The sequence below is a fragment of the Indicator indicator genome, chromosome 3 (genome assembly GCF_027791375.1).
Source record: "Indicator indicator isolate 239-I01 chromosome 3, UM_Iind_1.1, whole genome shotgun sequence".
NCBI lineage: Eukaryota > Metazoa > Chordata > Aves > Piciformes > Indicatoridae > Indicator > Indicator indicator.
Window position 1 is genome coordinate 1,101,339 of NC_072012.1, and position 20,262 is coordinate 1,121,600.

Consider the following 20,262-nt stretch of genomic DNA (forward strand, 5'->3'; position numbering starts at 1 on the left):
AGTAGAGAGGGAGGAGAACCTCTCTTGACTTACTCACCACAGCCCTTCTAACCCACCCCAGGATGCCATTGGCCTTCTTGGCCACCAGAGCACATTGCTGGCTCATGGTCAACCTCCCATCCACCAGGACCCCCAGGGTCTCCTTCACTGCTCTCCAACAGCTCAGTCCCCAACCTCTACTGCTCTCTGGGGTTGTTCTTTCCCAGGTGCAAGACTCTCCCCTTGCCCCTGTTCAATTCCATTCCATTTCTCCCTGCCCAGCTGTCAGCCTGTCTCAGTCTGGCTGAATGGCAGCACAACCCTCCTGTGTCGGCCACTCCTCCCAGTTTGGTGTCCTCAGCAAACTTGCTGACAGTGCTCTCTGTGCCCTCATCCAGGTCATTGATGAATATGTTGAATATATCTATGTGTCCTGTGAATTCTATAAGAGCATCTGCTGTGGGATTTCTATCACCAACCACCTGTAAACCCACCACCAACCAACCAGAGCTGCCTTACTGAGGCAATGTCTATGAGGTAGCATGTTGGTCCAGTGATGATGACAGGTTCACTCCAGCTGATATTAATGCTGTGAGGAGATGTAGCTAAAACAATCACATTTTCTGGAGGACCCTCTGGAGCTGTAGGAAAAATAATAAAAAAAAAATAAATAAAATATGTGAATCATGGCCAGCAGAGATTATTTTTTTTAATTTGAAAAGAAAATCTTTTCACATATTTACCATTACACACTGCTTAGGATATGTATAATACTTTTTCTTTTTTTCATATAGAGAGCATACAATGTGATTCAGAAGCACAGCTTTCCTTGCAATTACTACAACTTGTCTAGAGTATTGTCATGGTAGAGCCATGGCATGACTCAGTACAAACCCAGACAGGCCTTAAGATGTCTAGACAGGTCCCTTTCTCTCCCCTCCTTCCAGCAGAAAAACAGGGCAACATGCGAAAAGGAACACAGGGGACAGGACCCCTGCCTGTCTGGTAAACAAGATGCTTATCTGGGGTCAGAGCACGTAGCTGACCACTGCTCCCCCAGATACAAGGTCTTTGTTTCTGCCTTTTATGGCTATAGCCTGGCAGAAGGCCTTTGGGCAGCTACATCTTAGCTTCAGTGCCCCATTGGGCCAATTATCACTGGCCAGATCTATATAGATGTTGACTTTATAGTTGCCTTTGCCTTACTTCAAACCTTGCTTCAAACCTTGCTCAAACCTTGCTTCAAGCCTTGCTTCAAGCCTTGCTTCAAGCCTTGCTTCACCTTGCTTAAACCTTGCTTCAAGCCTACTTGGACCTGTCTCATAGAAGCTGCCTCGAGTTGCCCTGCCCTGCCTCGAGTGCCTGGTGCAGAGCCTGGGATATAGCCATGAGCCATACCCAGGAAGCTGCAGAAGCCAGGAACCTAGAAGCCAGCTCTGCCCAGCCTGCTTCCCCTTGCCACCAGCCTCCTTGCTGTGCCTCAGTTTCCCCAGAAGCCAAGCCAGCTCCCGTCAAGCAGAGCGTCGTTAACTGCCTGCTGTCCCCTGCAGCCAGAGCAGCCTGGGACCAGGCAGGGAACTCTCCTTGCAGGCAATCTGCTGTGCCAGCACCCTATGAGAGCACCCCAAAGCTAACACAGCAGCAGCAGCATCCCCCACCTGGGTAAAACCAGCTGTGAGTAATTAATTCACTGCCCTTTGGGTTTAAAGGTTCTCATCGAGCCTCCCCCCGCTGTAATCAAGCACTGCCTGCTCTCAGGGACCTTCTCTTACCAAGTTGTTGCCTCCTACTTTGCATTGAATTGTTTGTATGTTGCCCAGGGACTGCCATTGCCATTGTAAATCTATATTCCAACCCCACAACCATCCTAGTTCACAAGTTTTGGCAATTCTCATTAATGAAGGGTTACTAATATTCTTATTAACACCCATTTGCCATATCATTTATTATTGTTCTAAGGGTAATTACAGACTCTTTTCTCAGACATGAGTAATGCATGAGTATTTTTTCACCATTAATCATTAGGTGAAAGCTCTTAATGAGGACATCTAGAATGTATGTAAAAGCTACTTAATTTTTTTACATATAAAACATGTTTGAAAAAAGAAAAATAACATGGGAGGAGGTATGTAGCTATTGAAATTACAGGTGAAAGATTAGTGAGGATTGTGGTGTGTTGAAATTACCCCCCAACAAATTGGGGCATTGTCCCCAAAATAAATCATCAGACCATCTCAGTTGGCTTGGAAGCAGAACGAAGCTCTATTTAGAAAGTAAGCAAAATCTGGAAATAGAAAATGTAATGAATATGTACAAAATATATTTACAGTCCAGAAAAACAAAGCTACAAGGATCCCCTTGTACACAATCAGCCCCCTGGATGGTCCACGGGGATCATTCACAACCTCCTCCCCTCTCTCCTTCACTCTTTCCCAGTACCTCCCACAGCAGTCAAAACAGAGATTATCCTGGCAAGGCCACGGAAGAGAAAGAGAGAAGCTGCAAGTAAAAGTGACAGAAGGAGAAAAAAAGAGCAAGAACTATCTGTGCAACCAAGTCTAAGCTATCCAACAAATGAATGGAATGGTATGGACAGGAGCAGCCAGGGTGAGCTTGCAGCACAGAAGGCAAATCACAGCCTGGGCTGCATCCAAAGCAGCATTGCCAGCAGAGCCAAAGAGGTGATTCTGCCACTTTGCTCTGCTCTGCTGAGACCTCACCTGGAGCACTGTGTGCAGCTCTGGAGCCCTCAACACAGGAAGGACATGGACCTGATGGAGAGGGTCCTGAGGAGGGCCATGAAAATGCTCAGGGGGTTGGAGCAGCTCTGCTATGAGGACAGGCTGAGGGAGCTGAGGGTGTTCAGCCTGGAGAAGAGGAGGCTCCAGGGAGACCTAATAGCAGCCTGCCAGTACCTGAGGGGGGCTACAGGAAGGCTGCAGAGAGACTGTTTACAAAGGGCTGCAGGGACAGGACGAGGGACAATGGCTTCAAACTAGAGCAGAGCAGATTGAGATTGGATGTGAGGAACAAGTTCTTTTTTATGAGGGTGGTGGAACACTGGAAGAGGTTTCCCAGGGAGGTGGTTGAGGCTCCTTCCCTGGAGATATGGAAGGTGAGGCTGGATGAGGCCCTGGGCAGCCTGATCTAGTTGGGGATGTCCCTGGTGACTGCAGAAGGGTTGGACTGGATGAGCTTTGGAGGTCCCTTCCAGCCCAGACCTTTCCATGATTCTATATATATTTATCAGTTGTTATTGTTCTGTGTCCAACAGTAATTTATTTACTCGATATCTTTGCAGTTAGGAACTAGGCTAAAGTTCCACCTTCAAACTGTGACAAGGAGAAATTAATAAAAAATATATTAAAAAAATCACCATGGTTGCAGAATAAAATGGAGAGGTTTGGGAGTTTATAAGATGCTATGAAGCTTTTAGGGTGTTGGACAACAGGAGGTGGATTTGCTGTGCTGGGATTAACAGGAATATACTAGACTTTGTAGGCAGGATCAAGTTCAGTCATTGGAAGCAGACCTCAAAATTACTGGATAGCATGGAACAACTGAATGAAGAGTGAAACTGAATGAACTCTGAAAGCACAGGATGGGTGGTGATAAATGAGACTGCTCAGAGCAGGCTGGCTGTCGAGTGGGGAGCCAGAACAGATAAAAGAGAAGGAAAAGCATGTTCCCTCAAAATGAGCACAAATTAGTTGTGTTTTGCAGGTAATGCACTTCAGACTTGTTGCTCAGTGTCTTTTAGTGTAAACAAAACTAGGGCAGTGGTATTACTTTAACCACTTTAAGATTAATTTCCTGGAAAACAGTATAAAATTATAGACATAGCTTCCCAGGCTTTAGTTTCCAAACCAGCAAGTTTCCAAAGACAATTTTTCATTACTTTTTTTTTAAATAGCTTTAATGGAACATTTAGGCTCTCGATATTTTCTTTCACTATGGGTTTATGCATTAGACTAAGATGGTCATGCAAATTGAAGTTATTTATATAGATAGTTTCCTTATGCAGTGTATTTGATGCATCTTTGGATCTTGGCAAGAAAACCCCACTTGAGTAATGCATTAGACAAAGATGGTTATGCAAACTGAAATTATCTATATAGATAGTTTCCTTCTGCAGTGTACTTGATCCATCTTTGGATCTTTGCAAGAAAATTCCACTTGAGTAATGCATTAGACAAAGATGGTTACATAAAAATTGAAGTTATTTATACAGATAGTTTCCTTGTGCAGTGGATTTGATGCATCTTTGGATCTTGGCAAGAAAATTCTACTAGAGTAATGCATTAGACAAAGATGGTTACATAAAATGAAATTATTTATACAGATAGTTTCCTTGTGCAGTGGATTTGATATATCTTTGGATGTTGGCAAGAAAATTCTACTTGAGCAATGCATTAGACAAAGATGGTTATGAAAACAGAACTTACTTATATAGATTCCTTGTGCAGTATATTTGATGCATCTTTAGATCTTTGCAAGTAAATTCCACTTGAGTAATGCATTAGACAAAGATGGTTACATAAAATGAAATTGTTTATACAGATAGTTTCCTTGTGCAGTGGATCTGATGCATTTTTGGATCTTGGCAAGAAAATTCTGCTTGAGCAATGCATTAGACAAAGATGGTTATGCAAACTGAAATTATTTACAGATCATTTCCTATGCAGTGTATTTGATGCATCTTTGGATGTTGGCAAGAAAATTCCACTTGAGCAACGCATTAGACAAAGATGGTTACATAAACTGAAATTTTTATATAGATAGTTTCCTTGTGCAGTGTATTTGATGCATCTTTGGATCTTTGCCAGTAAATTCTACTTGAGTAATGCATTAGACAAAGATGGTTATGCAAACTGAAGTTATTTACATAGATGATTTGCTTATGCAGTGTATTTGATGCATCATGGCAAGAAAATTCTACTTGAGTAAGCTTCACCTAAGATGCTTCTCTAAAGCACATCTCTGCATTAATCCCTGGTTTATTTTAATAATGAATCGAAGTGATAGAGCTTATTCCAGAAAACATTCCTAAATTCTAGCAGCATTCCCTTAATGTCTGAAACGCTGAACTAACCTGCAGAAGTAGAAAGAAAAGGGGGAAAAAATGAAAACCAACAATCCAGAAAATAAAGTGTTTCTAAGAAGTATTATGTCTTACGAGCCCCATCTTTTTAGAGACTTTGCTTCAGTGGGCAACTGCCACGTTCTGATTTAGGTTTGTTTGTGAAATGAAACTAGTCAGTACGAGGCCATGCTAGCACAATACCCTTTCCCTTATAAATCACAGCAATTTACTCTGTAGAGACGACCTGGCCTTATTCTCCCATTCCCCCATAATCCAATCACTTCCTCTCATAAGCACTTTTCTCCTGGTTTTCACAATAATGCATTTTCTGTAACTAATAACCATCATTTCCTGATTATCATGCTTCTATCCTTGCACAGGAATGTGGGTCTTATGGAGGTCAGGGTCATCTTTCTCATCCATCTGTGTCCTGATGCTAAGGCAAGCAGTTCAGTGTGTGAGCTTGGAGCTAAGTCTGGATAGCCCATCATTTAGCATAATCCTCAGAAAGAAGACTGAATAGCCCAGACTTTGAACAGAAATTCATGCTTGCCAGTTTGGTTAAGACCAGCTCTTTGTTTTTCTCTTTTTCCCAACAAAAAATAAATGTGAGGTTCGTTTATTCGCTTTTATAATTATTTAGGTTACTTTTAACTCCATTTAGGTTACTTTTGCCTGCCTTTAGGTTACTTTTACCTGCATTAAGGTTGCTTTTACCTGCCTTTAGGTTACTTTTACCTGTATTAAGGTTACTTTTGCCTGTCTTTAGGTCACTTTACTTGTATTTAGGTTGCTCTTACCTGCATTTAGGTTGCTTTTACCTGTATTTAGGTTGCTTTTACCTCGGTTAATGTTACTTTTATCTGCCTTTAGGTTTTACCTCCATTAAGGTTACTTTTACCTGCCTTTAGGTTACTTTACCTGTGTTTAGGTTACTTTTACCTCCATTTAGGTTGCTTTTACCTCTATTAAGGTTACTTTTACCTGCCTTTAGATTTTACTTCCATTAAGGTTACTTTTACCTCCATTTAGGTTAACTTTACCTGCATTTAGGTCACTTTTACCTGCATTTAGGTTGCTTTTACCTGTATTAAAGTTACTTTTACCTGCCTTTAGGTTTTACCTCCATTAAAGTTACTTTTACCTGCATTTAAGTTACTTTTACCTCATTTAGGTTACCTTTACCTGCATTTAGGTTACTTTTACCTCCATTTAAGTTACCTTTACCTGCATTTAGGTCACTTTTACCTGCATTTAAACATTTCTATCCTATATTAGGCCATATTCCAGTGTTTAGTTCTGAGAGAATGAAAGGAGCAAAGGCAAACAAGTTCTCTTGGTCAAAACCTGCCAGAAGAGAAGGCATACAAGAAGCTATTGAAATGTTATTGTTTTTCACCACACAGAAATATTTCTTCAAGCATACCAAGCAGCAGGGTATCAGCAGGAATTGTGGAAGAAGGTGCTGCAAAGAGAAGCATAACCCTGTGCCCCATGAATCCATTTCCTAACCTTCATGGGACATCTGAACATCTGGGATTTTCCTTTGTATGAATATCCTGGCATCAGGAGACGTGGCAGCTTACCAAAAAGCATCGCATTGTGTACAAGATCCAAACTGTACAAGGTACAAAATGAGCTCAATGATCTCCCTGCCCTTCATTTTCCATCTAGAACTGACCCTCTGAAATGATTTTTCTCTTAGAAAGCACAAGTTTGGCCAAGCTTATTCTTTTATAAAATGTAAAAGAGAAATTGGAGGTAAGGGCAGGAGTGAGGGAACAAAGTTTCCCTAGCTGTGGGAGAAAAGCTCTTTCCCTTACTGTGGCACAGCACACTGAGCTTCTGAACTGGCAACTATACAAATCTAGGTGGTGCTAGGAATATTTAATCTTGCAGAATAGGTTTTACTCATGGTATTCCATCAGCTAAGAAATAACAGTGCCTTCAAACTACTTTAAGAGGCAGTCAGACCATTCCTCTGAGGATAATCTGCAAGGCAGAAGGCTGAACAGTTTATCTGTGTGGTGTGAGAACTGGACTGTACTGAACTCTCTATAACATTGTCTGTGGAGTCACATTGTAATCACTTTCAGTACAGAACACAGACACTATTTTTAGTTTGAAGCATGCAAATGAGTTAAAAAGTCTTTAAAAGAATTCCTGTAGCCTTAAATTTACCTTCATGATGAACAACTGAAAAAAAATTAGCTAATATCCTCCCCTCATTCACTGGCTATTCAGAATTATCAGGTATTTCTGCTTTAGCACAACTGTCACACCCTCAGCACTTGTAAAGAATATTTAGGGTTTCTGCAATATGATTTTCACCTCTTTATATTCTGGGAAATGAGTCAAATAGTTTTCAGCTGGATAGTTTTCCTGTATATGAGTAGAATGACTGCAGCATTTTCTTTAGGCTTGAAGGGAAACACAAATTTCTGAGAACCCAATTATTTCTGAAGAAAACAAATTTGACTGCTATTTCACAAGCAAGGAAACCTTCCCTGTGGTAGAATCAACCTCTCACAGGGGCATTTCTTGAAAATCAGCAGCAGTGGCTACCTTCTGCCCTCAAAGCTGCAAACACAACTTCCACTGATTTTTTTTTTTTTGGGCTAAGTACTCAGGGTATTTTACATAGCAGTTAAGCACCACTAAGCCCTAACAGACCCTGCATATTGGCTGTGTCCCAGCAGGCTAATCCAGAGGATGCTTGGCCCTGCCCACGAGGGAAAGGAGAGGGGAACTGACACCTGTTCTCTGGATGCACCCTGCATAGCTGCCCAGAGCACTGGATCTGGTTTGTGTATCCTGAATTTGTCTTCCAGGCAGGCCCCTTTACAAAGGAGAGAAGGGAACTAAGGTGTTTTTTAGTCTTCTAAACAGTATTTCTAAAGCCTAGTCTGGACTGTACTAGGTCAGGTAGCTAAAGAGCTGGCCTTGCTAAAGATCAGCCACTGCTCCAGGAGACCCCAGTGCTGCTGAAGCATGCCAGAACTGGCTACCCAGCTGTGCCATGACACCTTTCTTTTCTTTTTTCCCTCCTCAGCTGATCGCCATTACCACAGGAAAGAGACCAGCACCCAGCCATGACACCAGGAGCAGTGCCCATGCTTCCTTGACTCATGGTGATGTGTATCCTAGGCAGCTCGTCTCCCAGCGTGTCGCTCATTTAGTCCTCAAGAAATTTATTGCTGCCCACTCCCCTCACCATAGAGACAGGCAAGCAGCCCCAGGTTCACAGAATCATAGAATCACAGAATCAACCAGGTTGGAAGAGACCTCCAAAGATCATCCAGTCCAACTGATCACCCAGGCCTAAGCAATCAACCAGACCATGGCACCAAGTGCCTCATCCAGTCTTCTCTTGAACGTCTCCAGCGACAGCAACTCCACCACCTCCCTGGGCAGCCCATTCCAATGGGCAATCACCCTCTCTGTGAAGAACTTCCTCCTAATCTCCAGCCTATACCTCCCCTGGCACAACTTGAGACTGTGTCCTCTTGTTCTGGTGCTGGTTGCCTGGGAGAAGAGACCAACCCCCACCTGGCTACAACCTCCCTTCAGGTAGTTGTGGACAGCAATGAGGTCTCCCCTGAGCCTCCTCTTCTCCAGGCTAAACACCCCCAGCTCCCTCAGCCTCTCCTCATAGGGTTGCTGGAAGAGCTGGCTGAACTTCTTTAATTTCTACCCCACCTCTGCTAAGCTAGGTAAAAGAGGACATAGAGGACCTACTGCTGAGAGTTGTGCTGTATTGGCATGGAAAGGGCTGCTTGTGCACTCTTATCAACTGTCTCCTCAGTGGGACTGATAGGAAACTGGTTCTCTCCTAAACCAATCCCTATCCAGAGAGGAAATCCTACAGAGGATCCTAACATTATGTGTGTTTTCATTATCTGCCTCTCTGTTCAGGCTAAATCTCTGACTTTCAGAAACTCAGCAACAATTCCTTTTCAAGAGAAGCATTTGCATTTGCCAGCAGCTGAGATCTATCCCTCTGATTGTGAAAAATCTCCCCAGAGCTGCTGGCTCAAGAGCTGCACAACTTCTGTTAGCTATTTTCTGCTCCATCTGGGGTTATATGGTGTGGTGTTTTTTTTTTTTTTTTCACTTTCATTAATTTCCAGGCATACCATCCCTGTAAGAACCCCTAAATATAAAATGCATGAAAATTACTCTGCAACTGATTCCAGTGCTTCTTAGTTGAAAGGACAGGCACTGGAATGTGCTGCCCAGGGAGGTGGTGGAGTTACCCAAGCCTGGATGTGTTTCAAGGTAGTTTGGATGTGGTGCTTGGGGCTATGATTTAGGGGTGAGCTTTGTAGAGCGGGGTTCTGGGTAGGACTTGGTGATCCTGAGGCTCTTTTCCAACCTGAATGTTTCTGTGATTCTGTGATGTGAAAAATCTGCTGTTGTGGTATTCACTATCATGGTGTCCAAACATCTCTGCCCTTTGGGGTTTAGAATTTCTCTGTTATGATTTCTCATCTTCAGAGGAAGATGAGAGTACCTCCTTGGCTAGTACAAAAATGGTGAGATGTTTCAGGATAAAGAGAGTGCGCAGATACTCTGAGAAGCATTATATAAAGCCTCATGAATTGACATCACAGAATGGTAGTGGTTGGATAGGACCTCTGGTGGTCACCTAGTCCAACCCCCCTGCTAAAGCAAGTTCACCTAGAGCAGGTTGCACAGGATCACATCCCAGTGGGGTTTGTATATCTCCAGAGAAGGAGGCGCTACATGATTGTAAAAATATGAGTGAAATTAAATAAGGATGTGGACTCTTAAACAGTCCTTGGCATCTCACAGAATCACAGAATCAATAAGGTTGGAAAAGACCTCAAGGATCATCAAAGTCCAACTTGTCACCCAAGACCTCATGACCACTAAACCAAGTCACTATGATTACTTTCAAAGGAGGAGTGAAGGAGCTGTGGCTCAGGCCACTCACTGTGGTTGTCAACTGTTCTACATTGGCCAGAGGCCAGATTTCAGACGTGCTCTGACCTAGGGTGGCTGCAGCAGGTCATAACTCTCCATGACAACTGCCTAAATAATACAGGTTTCATGTGGCCTTCCCTCAAATATTTGGTGATGACTTATCCATGACAACTCTCCTCTTGCTTCAAAACTGACATCCTTAGCTGAGGCACAACAATTCTGCTATGTGTCATGGCAGCCCTGCAGGTGTCTCCATAGCTGCTCTGAGTTGTGATCTCTTTAGATGGAAATGCTGTTAGAAAGAAATCTTAATTCCTCTGAAATTACTGCTTGGATATTTTTGCCTGGAGCATACAACAGAATTTCAGGGAAGGGTTAGCAGTGTTAGTTGACAGACTTGTAGTCAAAGAATTAAGAAAGGGACTACTCTTCATAGACATTGAGATACTTGAATGTGTCCAGAGAAGGGCAATGAGGCTGGGGAGAGACCTTGAACACAAACCCTGTGAGGAGAGGCTGAGGGAGCTGGGGGTGTTCAGCCTGGAGAAGAGGAGGCTCAGGGGAGACCTCATTGCTGTCTACAACTACCTGAAGGGAGGTTGTAGCCAGGTGGAGGTTGGTCTCTTCTCCCAGGCAACCAGCAGCAGAACAAGAGGACACAGTCTCAAGCTGTGCCAGGGGAGGTTTAGGCTCAAGGTGAGGAGAAAGTTCTTCACAGAGAGAGTGGTTGGCCATTGGAATGTGCTGCCCAGGGAGGTGGTGGAGTCACCATCCCTGGAGGTGTTCAAGAGGGGATTGGACGTGGCACTTGGTGCCACGGTTTAGTTGTCAGGAGGTCTTGGGTGACAGGTTGGACTTTGATGATCCTTGAGGTCTTTTCCAACCTTATAGATTCTGTGATTCTGTGAAGATTCAAAATGGCCTGCAAACCCAAACCAGCCTCAACTCAGACTTACCAATTCCAGACAGAGAGTAGGGCTGAGGAGTGAAATGGCTGTTGGGTAAGCAGTAAATCTAGTAGAACATACAAAAGGCAGGAAGGTGTGAAGCAGTGTCAAATCTGCATGCCCCCCACCTGATTGAAAGTGTCATTCCATGCGTCAAGAGGTGAAACAGATCCTCACTACCTTCACCTCTTCTGGGTCTATGAAGAAGCAACTTCTACCAAGCTTTCTTGCTTATTGAGAATCATAGAATCATAGAATCAGGCAGGGTTGGAAGGGACCACAAGGATCAGCCAGTTCCAACCCCCCTGCCATGGCCAGGGACACCTCACACTACAGCAGGCTGACCAGAGCCTCATCCAGCCTGGCCTTAAACACCTCCAGGAATGGGGCCCCAACCACCTCCCTGGGCAACCCATTCCAGGCTCTCACCACTCTCATGGGCAAGAACTTCTTCCTCACATCCAATCTAAATCTCCCCACTTTCAGCTTTGTTCCATTCCCCCCAGTCCTGTCACTCCCTGATATCCTAAAAAGTCCCTCCCCAGCTTTCTTGGAGCCCCCTTCAGATAGTGGAAGGCCACAAGAAGGTCACCTCAGAGCCTTCTCTTCTCCAGACTGCAGAGCCCCAACTCTTTCAGTCTGTCTTCATAGGAGAGGTGCTCCAGCCCTCTGCTCATCCTCATGGCCCTTCTCTGGACACCTTCCAGCACCTCCAGATCCTTTTTGTAATAGAGGCTCCAGAACTGGATGCAGTACTCCAGGTAGGGTCTCACCAGAGCTGAGCAGAGAGGGAGAATCACCTCCCTTGACCTGCTGGCCACACTTCTCTTGCTGCAGCCCAGGCTCTGGTTGTCTCTCTGGGCTGCAAGTGCACATTGACAGCTCCTGTTGATCTTCTCATCCACCAGCACCCCCAAGTCTCTCTCCTCAGGGCTGCTCTCCAGCCAGTCCCTGCCCAGCCTGGATTTGTGCTTGGGATTGCCTCAACCCAGCTGCAGGACCATGCACTTGGTCTTGTTGAACCTCCTGAGGTTGGCTTGTGCCCAGCTCTGCAGCCTGTCCAGGTCCCTCTGGATGGATCCCTTCCCTCCAGCCTGTCTGCTGCACCACACAGCTTGGTGTCATCAGCAAACCTGCTGAGGCTGCCTCAACACCACTGCCTCTGTCACCAACAAAGATGTTGAACAAGACTGGTCCCAGGACTGAACCCTGAGGGACTCTGCTTGTCACTGGCCTCCATTTAGGTGAACCCCACACTGTTCTAGCATGGCAGGTGGCAGAGATCCTTACTTACAGCCAGGAAGGGTTTGTGTTGAAATCCAAGGCGAAGAGCTGCCGTAACCGACACTTGTGCTGGCAGCAACTGCGAACCTGTACCACCGGTATTTTTTCAGGCCAGACACTGTCTCTTCTATCCACTCATCGCCCACATTGTCATGCAGATATTGATGCATCTCATACTCAATGCACTCCTTGGCTTCCCAGTGGCTGCAGCGGACGGACTGTAGCTGTGTGGTAATCTTGTAGTTGCGAAAGTAGCCCAAGATCGATTTTGGTGGCTTCCAATTCAAGGTCACACTTGTCGATTGCACGTTGGAGAAAACAATGTCCCTGGGAGCAGAGGGAACTGCAAGATGAAAACACTTGTAAGAGATCTTCCTGTGAATGAAAAGTGATTGCAACTTTTAGCCAGAGTTGAAAAATAGATTTTTTAATAAGCCTGTCTAACGATGAAGATTTGTGGTGCGTTGAAAATTCCCCCCAACATTAAATTTGCCAGCCCAGCCCAGCTGGAAGCAAATGAAGCTGTATTTACAAGCAAAACTACAATCTACAATGCAATGCAGTGAATATGTACAAAATAGACAGGATTTACACTATTTACAGGTATTCACAATTAATAAACAGCACAAGAACCCCCCTGGCCAGAAACTAGGGGAGCTGCTAGTAGCTTCCCACCCCCTGCACTCCTCCTTACTGCTCTGGACACAAAGGGACAAGGGAAAGGAGGAGAGGGTTATTAGAACTTAGCCAAAACAATGCAGCCAAGGTCAGCAGAAGCCAGCAGAAGCACAGTTAGTATCTCCCAGAGCAAGGAAACCAAAAGAGAGACGGAAAGTTTACCAAAATAATCCTTATGGTAGATATCTCTCCAATGGGATTGTTTAGAACTATCATTATTGTCCTTTCCACACCCAATAGTGATTTATTTACATTCTACCACTTTCTGTTCAAGATCTGTGAACCATTTTAAAGGTACAGCCTAAAACTACAACAAGATTCCATTTCATATGGTTAATAAGGAACAATTCTGTTGGCATCCACCCCCCTGCACACATATGAGTGGTGTACATTAACTCTAGCTTTTGAAATAAAGAAAAGCACTCTTAGGTGTGGCACACTGGGAGCTTTGAGAGGTGTGACATTGCTGTTGCTCCATCTGGGGCTGTGCCTCAACTGAGGGAGGGAATATCAAGCAAAGTTATTTTTGGCCTTCACACAGCATCTTTGACTGCTGTTGCTAACTGGGATTCCTCACCTCTCGCTTGGAAATATTCATTTGTCTCCCTCTCTCTTGGTAACATGAAATCCCCTCGAGGTTTCATAAGTGTCCTGTTTCACCTTCTGAAGGGAAAGTGTCAATACCTGCAATATGTTTCTCTGTCTCTGTGTAAGGGCTTGACAGACTGTTCAGTGAGCAGATTAGAAGGCTGCCAAGAGGAAGAGCTAAATACAAAGCAATACAAAACAAAAAAAGAAAGAAACAGCCCATAAACTTTTCTTCCATGTGTGTATGTAGATAGGTGTCAGTGGGTAGACTTATAGGTCTTAGACTTACAGACAGGTTCCATTCCTGTGCATGGAGACATGATCTCCTCTTTAGCCTGCAGGGCTCTCTCTCAGGGGAGACATTATTGCTGTCTACAACTACCTGAAGGGAGGTTGCAGCCAGGTGGGGGTTGGTCTCTTCTTCCAGGCAACCAGCAACAGATGAGGGGACACAGTCTCAAGCTGTGCAGGGGGAGTTTAGGCTGATCTTAGAAAGAAGTTCTTCCCAGAAGGAGAGATTGGTATTGGAATGGGCTGCCCAGGGAGGTGGTGGGGTCAGGGTCCTTAGAGGTGTTTGAGGAGACTGGATGAGGCACTTAGTGCCATGGTCTCATTGATTATTCAGGGGTGGGTGATCAGTTGGACTTGATGATCTTGGAGGTCTCTTCCAACCTGATTCTGTGATTCTGTGGAGGTGTCCTTGCCAATAGCAGAGGGGTTGAATCTGGATGATCTTGATCTTAAAAGCAGGGCATGTATGTACAGCCATGAACATCCCCCCAGGCACACACCCATACCTATTTTAAGACAACAGTCTGCTCCCAGCTCTCACAGACTGGATGCAGCATATGGTTTTGTGCTAAATCACATAGTCCTAGAGTAAGCTAATATGATCTCTAAGACTCTGTAAGATAATACTAATACTCTCTATGGCAAACACTGTGCAGAGAAGTCAGGTCAGAAATAATGTTGTGCACTTCACTTTCAAGAGTGCTTTAGAGTCTCCTGGGGAAGAAGTATTGCTGGTAAAAGAAAAATGTGATACATTCTCAAGCTGAAAGTGAAGAAGCCCCAAGGCTTACATAAAGAATAGGAGAGTCCCAGACCAATGTTACTGGGGAAGAAAAACTCCTTTGCTTTTTCTCAGCCTCATGAGAATATCCAATCTTTGCTTTCATCTCAGAATCACAGAATCACAGAAACTTTCAGGTTGGAAAAGACCTCAGGATCACCAAGTCCAACCCAGAACCCTACTCTACAAGGCTCACCTCTAAACCATAGCCAGAAGCACCACATTGAAACCACCTTGAAACACAGCCAGGCTTGGGGGCTCCACCACCTCCCCGGGCAGCACATTCCAATCCCTGACCACTCTTTCCCTGAAAAAAATGTTTCCTACTGTCCAGTCTAAACCTACCCAGTGGCGGCTTGAGGCTATTCCCTCTTGTTCTGTCACTAATTACCTGTGAGAAGAGACCAGCAGCAGCCTCTCCACAAGGTCCTTTCAGGTAGGACCTAGCTGAAGCTTCTCCATTATATAAGAATATTCAAAGAGAGATGTGAATTCTGAGTTCAACCAAGCTGTGACAATGGAAGGATTGAGAAATTCAAATCCCTTCAAATAATCTCAAAGCAGGTGGAGCCTGCAGGAGAGTGGCCAGGCACAGCAGCCATGGATGCTTCCTCTTGTCCTTCCACTCAACTCTCATGCACACATACACAACTTCACTGCGTGCAATAGCCTCATAGGCTCACATCCTGCTACACACTAACCAAACACAGAACAAGAACAAATTAAGGGAAAAAAAATCTTTCCTAGAAACAATTTTCATCATCAGACTTCATGATTTTGAAGTTAAAGTTCTTTTGCTGTGTTCTTAATAGCATGAAAAGAAGCCAAGAAATCCAAAACAGGAAGTAACAAACTTCCTTGACCATAGCTATTAGTATCTGTTAAGGTACTGCAAGGAATATGAGTCTTACACACTCAGTTATGATGATGATAATAAAATGAGGGACTGAATGGGTACAATTGTTCAAGTGGAATAGATGATGCCACCCAGATCTACTGTGAAGTTAAATTATCTTTAAGACTCAATACTATACATTCCAGGAATTAAAGACTCAGCAACTGGAAAGATATCAGAACAGTAAAAAATGAAAATCACAAAATCACAGAATCACAGAATGTGAGGGACTGGAAGGCACCTCAAAAGCTCATCCAGTCCAAACCCCCTGCCAGAGCAGGATCACGTAGAACAGATCACACAGGAACACATCCAGGCAGCTCTTGAATATCTCCAGACAGGGACTCTCCACAACTCCCCTGGGCAGCCTGTTCCAGTGTTCTGTCACCCTCAGAGGGAAAAAATTTCTTCCTCCTGTTCCCATGGAACTTCCTATGCCTCAACTTCCACCACTGCCCCTTGTCCTGTCATTGGGCATCACCCAGCAGAGCCTGGCTCCAGCCTCTGGGCACTCCCCCTGCACATCTTTAGCACCAGCAATGAGGTCACCTCTCAGGCTCCTCCTCTCCAAGCTACAGAGCCCTCAGCTCCCTCAGGCTCTCCTCATAGGAAGATGTTCCACTCCCTGAATCATCTTTGTGGCTCTGTGCTGGACTCTGTCTAGTAGCAAAGTGTTCCTCTTGAAGTGAGGGGCCCAGAACTGGACTCAATACTCCAGAGGTGGCCTCAGCAGGGCAGAGTAGAGAGGGAGGAGAACCTCTCTTGACCTACTAACCACAGCCCTTCTCATCCACCCCGGGATGCCATTGGCCTTCTTGGCCACCAGAGCACATTGCTGGCTCATGGCCAACCTCCCATCCACCAGGACCCCCAGGGCCTTTTCCCCTTCACTTCTCTCTATCAGGTCAGTCCCCAACCTCTACTGCTCCATGGGGTTGTTCTTTAGGAAAATTTGATTCTCCTCCTACTCACTTGGATGGGATTCTTCTTTTTTACAAAATTTTTTATAAGTAATATGACCTCACCTTACCAAGTACATGACACCAGGAATTCTTGCTGTAATAGGAACAGCCAGAGCTGGGAGGCTTGGAATAAAAGTGTGAAAGTATTGCAAGGTGGAGATGGAAATAACTGTCTCTAATGCCTCTTAGTCTATCATTGTTAACTTCCACCTTCTGAAAACTGATCATACACAGGATCAGAGGCTCACAGGATGTTAGGGGTTGGAAGGGATCTCCAGAGATCACCAAGTCCAACCCCCTGCCAGAGCAGGACCAGAGAATCCAGCACAGGTCACACAGGAATGCATCCAGGTGGGGCTCTGGGCAGCCTGCTCCAGTGCTCTGTGACCCTCCCAATAAAGAAGTTCTTCCTCATGTTGAGGTGGAACCTCCTGTGCTGGAGTTTCTCTCCATTGCCCCTTGTCCTATCCCAGGGTGCAAGTGAGCACAGCCTGTCCCCTCCCTCTTGACCCCCAGCCCTCAGATATTGATAAACATTTCTAAAATCCCCTCTCAGTCTTCTCCTCTCCAGACTAAACAGCCCCAGGGCTCTCAGCCTCTCCTCCCCATGCAGTACTCCAGTCCCCTAAGCATCCTCATAGCCCTCCCTTGGACTCTCTCCAGCAGATCCCTGTCCCTCCTGAACTGGGGAGCCCAGAACTGGATGCAATATTCCAGGTGAGGTCTCACCAGGGCACAGTAGAGGGGGAGGAGAACCTCCCTGGGTCTCCTGGACACACTCCTCTGAATGCCCCCCAGGACCCCACTGGCCTTCTTGGCCACCAGGGCACATTGCTGTCCCATGGAGAGCTTATTATCCACCAAGACTCCCAGGTCCTTCTCCTTGGGGCTGCTCTCCAGCAGATCCCCTCCCAACCTGTCCTGCTGCAGTTTATTCTTCCTGCCCAGGTGCAGGACTCTGCACTCATCCTTGTTGACCCTCATTAGGTTCCTCTCTGCCCAGCTCTCAGTCTGTCAGAGGGTTAAACAACAGTCAGTTTAAAATCTAGTCCATTTTAGCTGATTGCTTACACAGACAACCCAACTAGCAGTGCAGTCTCTCACTGGGACAAATGCAAATAGGTGGTTTGAGTCTGGAGCAGATCAGAAGGCTGCTCCGAAGGCCAGAGTGAGGAGCAGTGACACCCAGTGGCACGCTGTCCCTTGCACTTGGTGGTTGTGCTCAATGAGACAAGTTCAAGACAACTCTGCTATTGGGTTACAGATACAAAGAGGATTACAATTACTCTAGCATGGAAAATCAGATTTCCATTCCTCAAGAATGAGTAAACCATGCCCCTCTCCCCTCCTCCCCCCCCATCTTTTTCTCTTCACAGATGGTATTAATTTGAACAAACCATTCCATGCTTCCTAGAGCAATCATGCAGCTTGTTTAAATTTTCTAAACATGACTCAACTCTGATGAAGTGATCAACTCTTCACACCAAAGACAACTACAGCAAAACCTGCATCTTTCTCAACGAGTCTTTCAGATTAAATGGGAACTGTAGCAAAACTTCTGTGTCTGCTTTTGTACACTGCTGCTTTCAAATGTGCCTGACAGGACCTTTATTATCATTCCTGGTTTCCAGAAAGGTGTACTCGAAGAAAAGCCATGAAAAAAGGCTGTGTTTGTGGTGGTGAAGGACACTAATTCTCTAGGGCTGCATTCTGATTAATCCCACATTAGAATTTCCCAGGAATCACAGGGAGCACCCCCTAAGTCTCATCACCAGATACCTGACAATCTTTCCCTGTTCATTTAGATTGCATTTGCTTATAATTCAGTTGGCTCTGGAAATAAGGAGGTTTCCAAAGTCTGCAATTTTGGATGCCAGATACTCTATCATTTTCCATGTAATAGCTTTTAATTCAGCTTCTCAAAGCCAGCCAGGGAGCTGGTACAGGCCATGAAATTCTAGTGCATTCAGTTTCTGGACTGGAGGAAGAATGAGATATTTTCAGGTTCATCCACCCTTGTTCACATGAGGGCCAAGCTCCAACAAAAAGCTCCTGAAGACAGATCCACGTGGGATTTTAAGCTCCCAAAACCTATTTACGTGCCTGAACTCCCACTGAAGTTGACAGGAAGCTGGAGCACCTAAATAGAAGTTAGTTTCACAGACCTTGGCCCCAGTTCTCTGTGCCCATCTGGCTGCAATGAGAATCAGCCCTTCCAAAGATGGTGGGCTGCTCATCTGAGATGAAATTCTTCTTTGAGAATCCCAATGAAAGGAAATTCCTGGTTAAAAAAAAAGGAAAGAAAGAAAGAAAAAAAAAAAAAAGGAAGGAAAAAAAAGAAAAAAAAAAAAGGAAAAAAAAAAGCAAAGCACCAGAACTGTGCAAAGTTGACCTGGGCCATTGGAACCGGTTTAAACCAACAGAAACAGAGAAGAGCAATGAGGCTGGGGAGAGGTCTGGTGCACAGCCCCTGTGAGGAGAGGCTGAGGGAGCTGGGGGTGATTAGCCTGGAGAAGAGGAGGCTCAGGGGAGACCTCATTGCTCTCTATAACTACCTGAAGGGAGGTTGTAGCCAGGTGGGGGTTGGGCTCTTCTCCCAGGCAAAAAGCACCAGAACAAGAGGACACAGTCTCAAGCTGCAGCAGGGGAGGTTTAGGCTGGAGGTGAGGAGAAAGTTCTTTGCAGAAAGAGAGATTGGCCACTGGAATGTGCTGCCCAGGGAGGTGGTGGAGTCACCATCCCTGGAGGTGCACAAAAAAGGACTGGACGTTGCACTTGGAGCCATGGTTTAGTTGTCATGAGGTGCTGGGTGATAGGTTGGACTTGATGATCTCTGAGGTCTTTTCCAACCTGGTTGATTCTGTGATTCTATGAAATACTCAGTAGGGAAAAAAAAAAGAAAGAAAAAACCAGAATCTTATTTACAATGCGAAGATAACCTGAGGGCAGCAAAGGACATGCACAAAGAAATCTACTGAGGAAAGAGAGAGATTATGGCTTTCTGGAAAGACTGCTGTGGAAAGCAATGCCTACAGCTGCATGGGTCAGGAACAGAGGAGAGTAATGTGATATTGCAGAGTTCCTAACAGAGTTGGTAAAAAAACCCTCACCCTGCCTACAGAACAGCTGCTCCTGGCTGGAGTTTGGATTAAAAGAACAGCGGCAGCCTAGAAATCTGATAATTAAGGGCATCAAGAGGAGGAAAGTGAAGAATAAAGTGGAGCAGGCAGCAGTGGGCACACAACAAACAGCCTTCAGAAAGTGGAGGTATCTTCAAAGTAATGTTCTGTATTGGTTATGTCTGTTCACTTTTGGGAAGTTGAGTCCCCCAAAGCAGTTCCCTGGCTTATTCTGATAACCCTGATTAAACCAAACACCACTCGACTGCAGACTTCTATCATGATATAAAGGCCTGCCCAGGATGAGCAGGAACAGCAAAAATAGGTACCAAATGATTTTACTAACATAACAATGTAAAAAAAAACACAACCAAATTTAGACAATGTAAAAAAAACCTTAGACAATGTGAAAAAAAAAAACTTTTTCCCATGACTTGGCGCTGATACTATCAGACATGCTTTAAAGGAAATTGCACAGCTGAGAACATGGCTTACAAATGCCTCTCTGGACCATGTTTCCTAGCCCTTAGCACATCAGAAAACTCAATATCTGAGTTCTAAGCACTGAAAAATCAAATGCCACACATCCAGGGAGAAAGGCTCACCTTTGAGCCAAGCTTAGAAAAGCAGTGGAAAGCTGTCAGTACTTGAGGCATAAATTAGAGTGCTCTGCTTTCCAACAAACTGGGCCCCAATCTCTTTTTGAAA

General features: G+C 44.9%; 1 protein-coding gene across 1 annotated transcript in view; it reads right to left on the reverse strand.

The window, feature by feature from the left end:
* Positions 1–20,262, reverse strand: part of PTPRQ (protein tyrosine phosphatase receptor type Q) — a 189,663-nt gene that overhangs the window by 63,345 nt on the left and 106,056 nt on the right. The window contains exons 35-36 of the mRNA XM_054399713.1: positions 12,251–12,583; positions 499–620 (exon numbers count right to left, since the gene is read on the reverse strand). Of these exons, the coding sequence (XP_054255688.1) occupies positions 499–620; positions 12,251–12,583 (455 nt within the window). The remainder of the gene's footprint in view (positions 1–498; positions 621–12,250; positions 12,584–20,262) is intronic.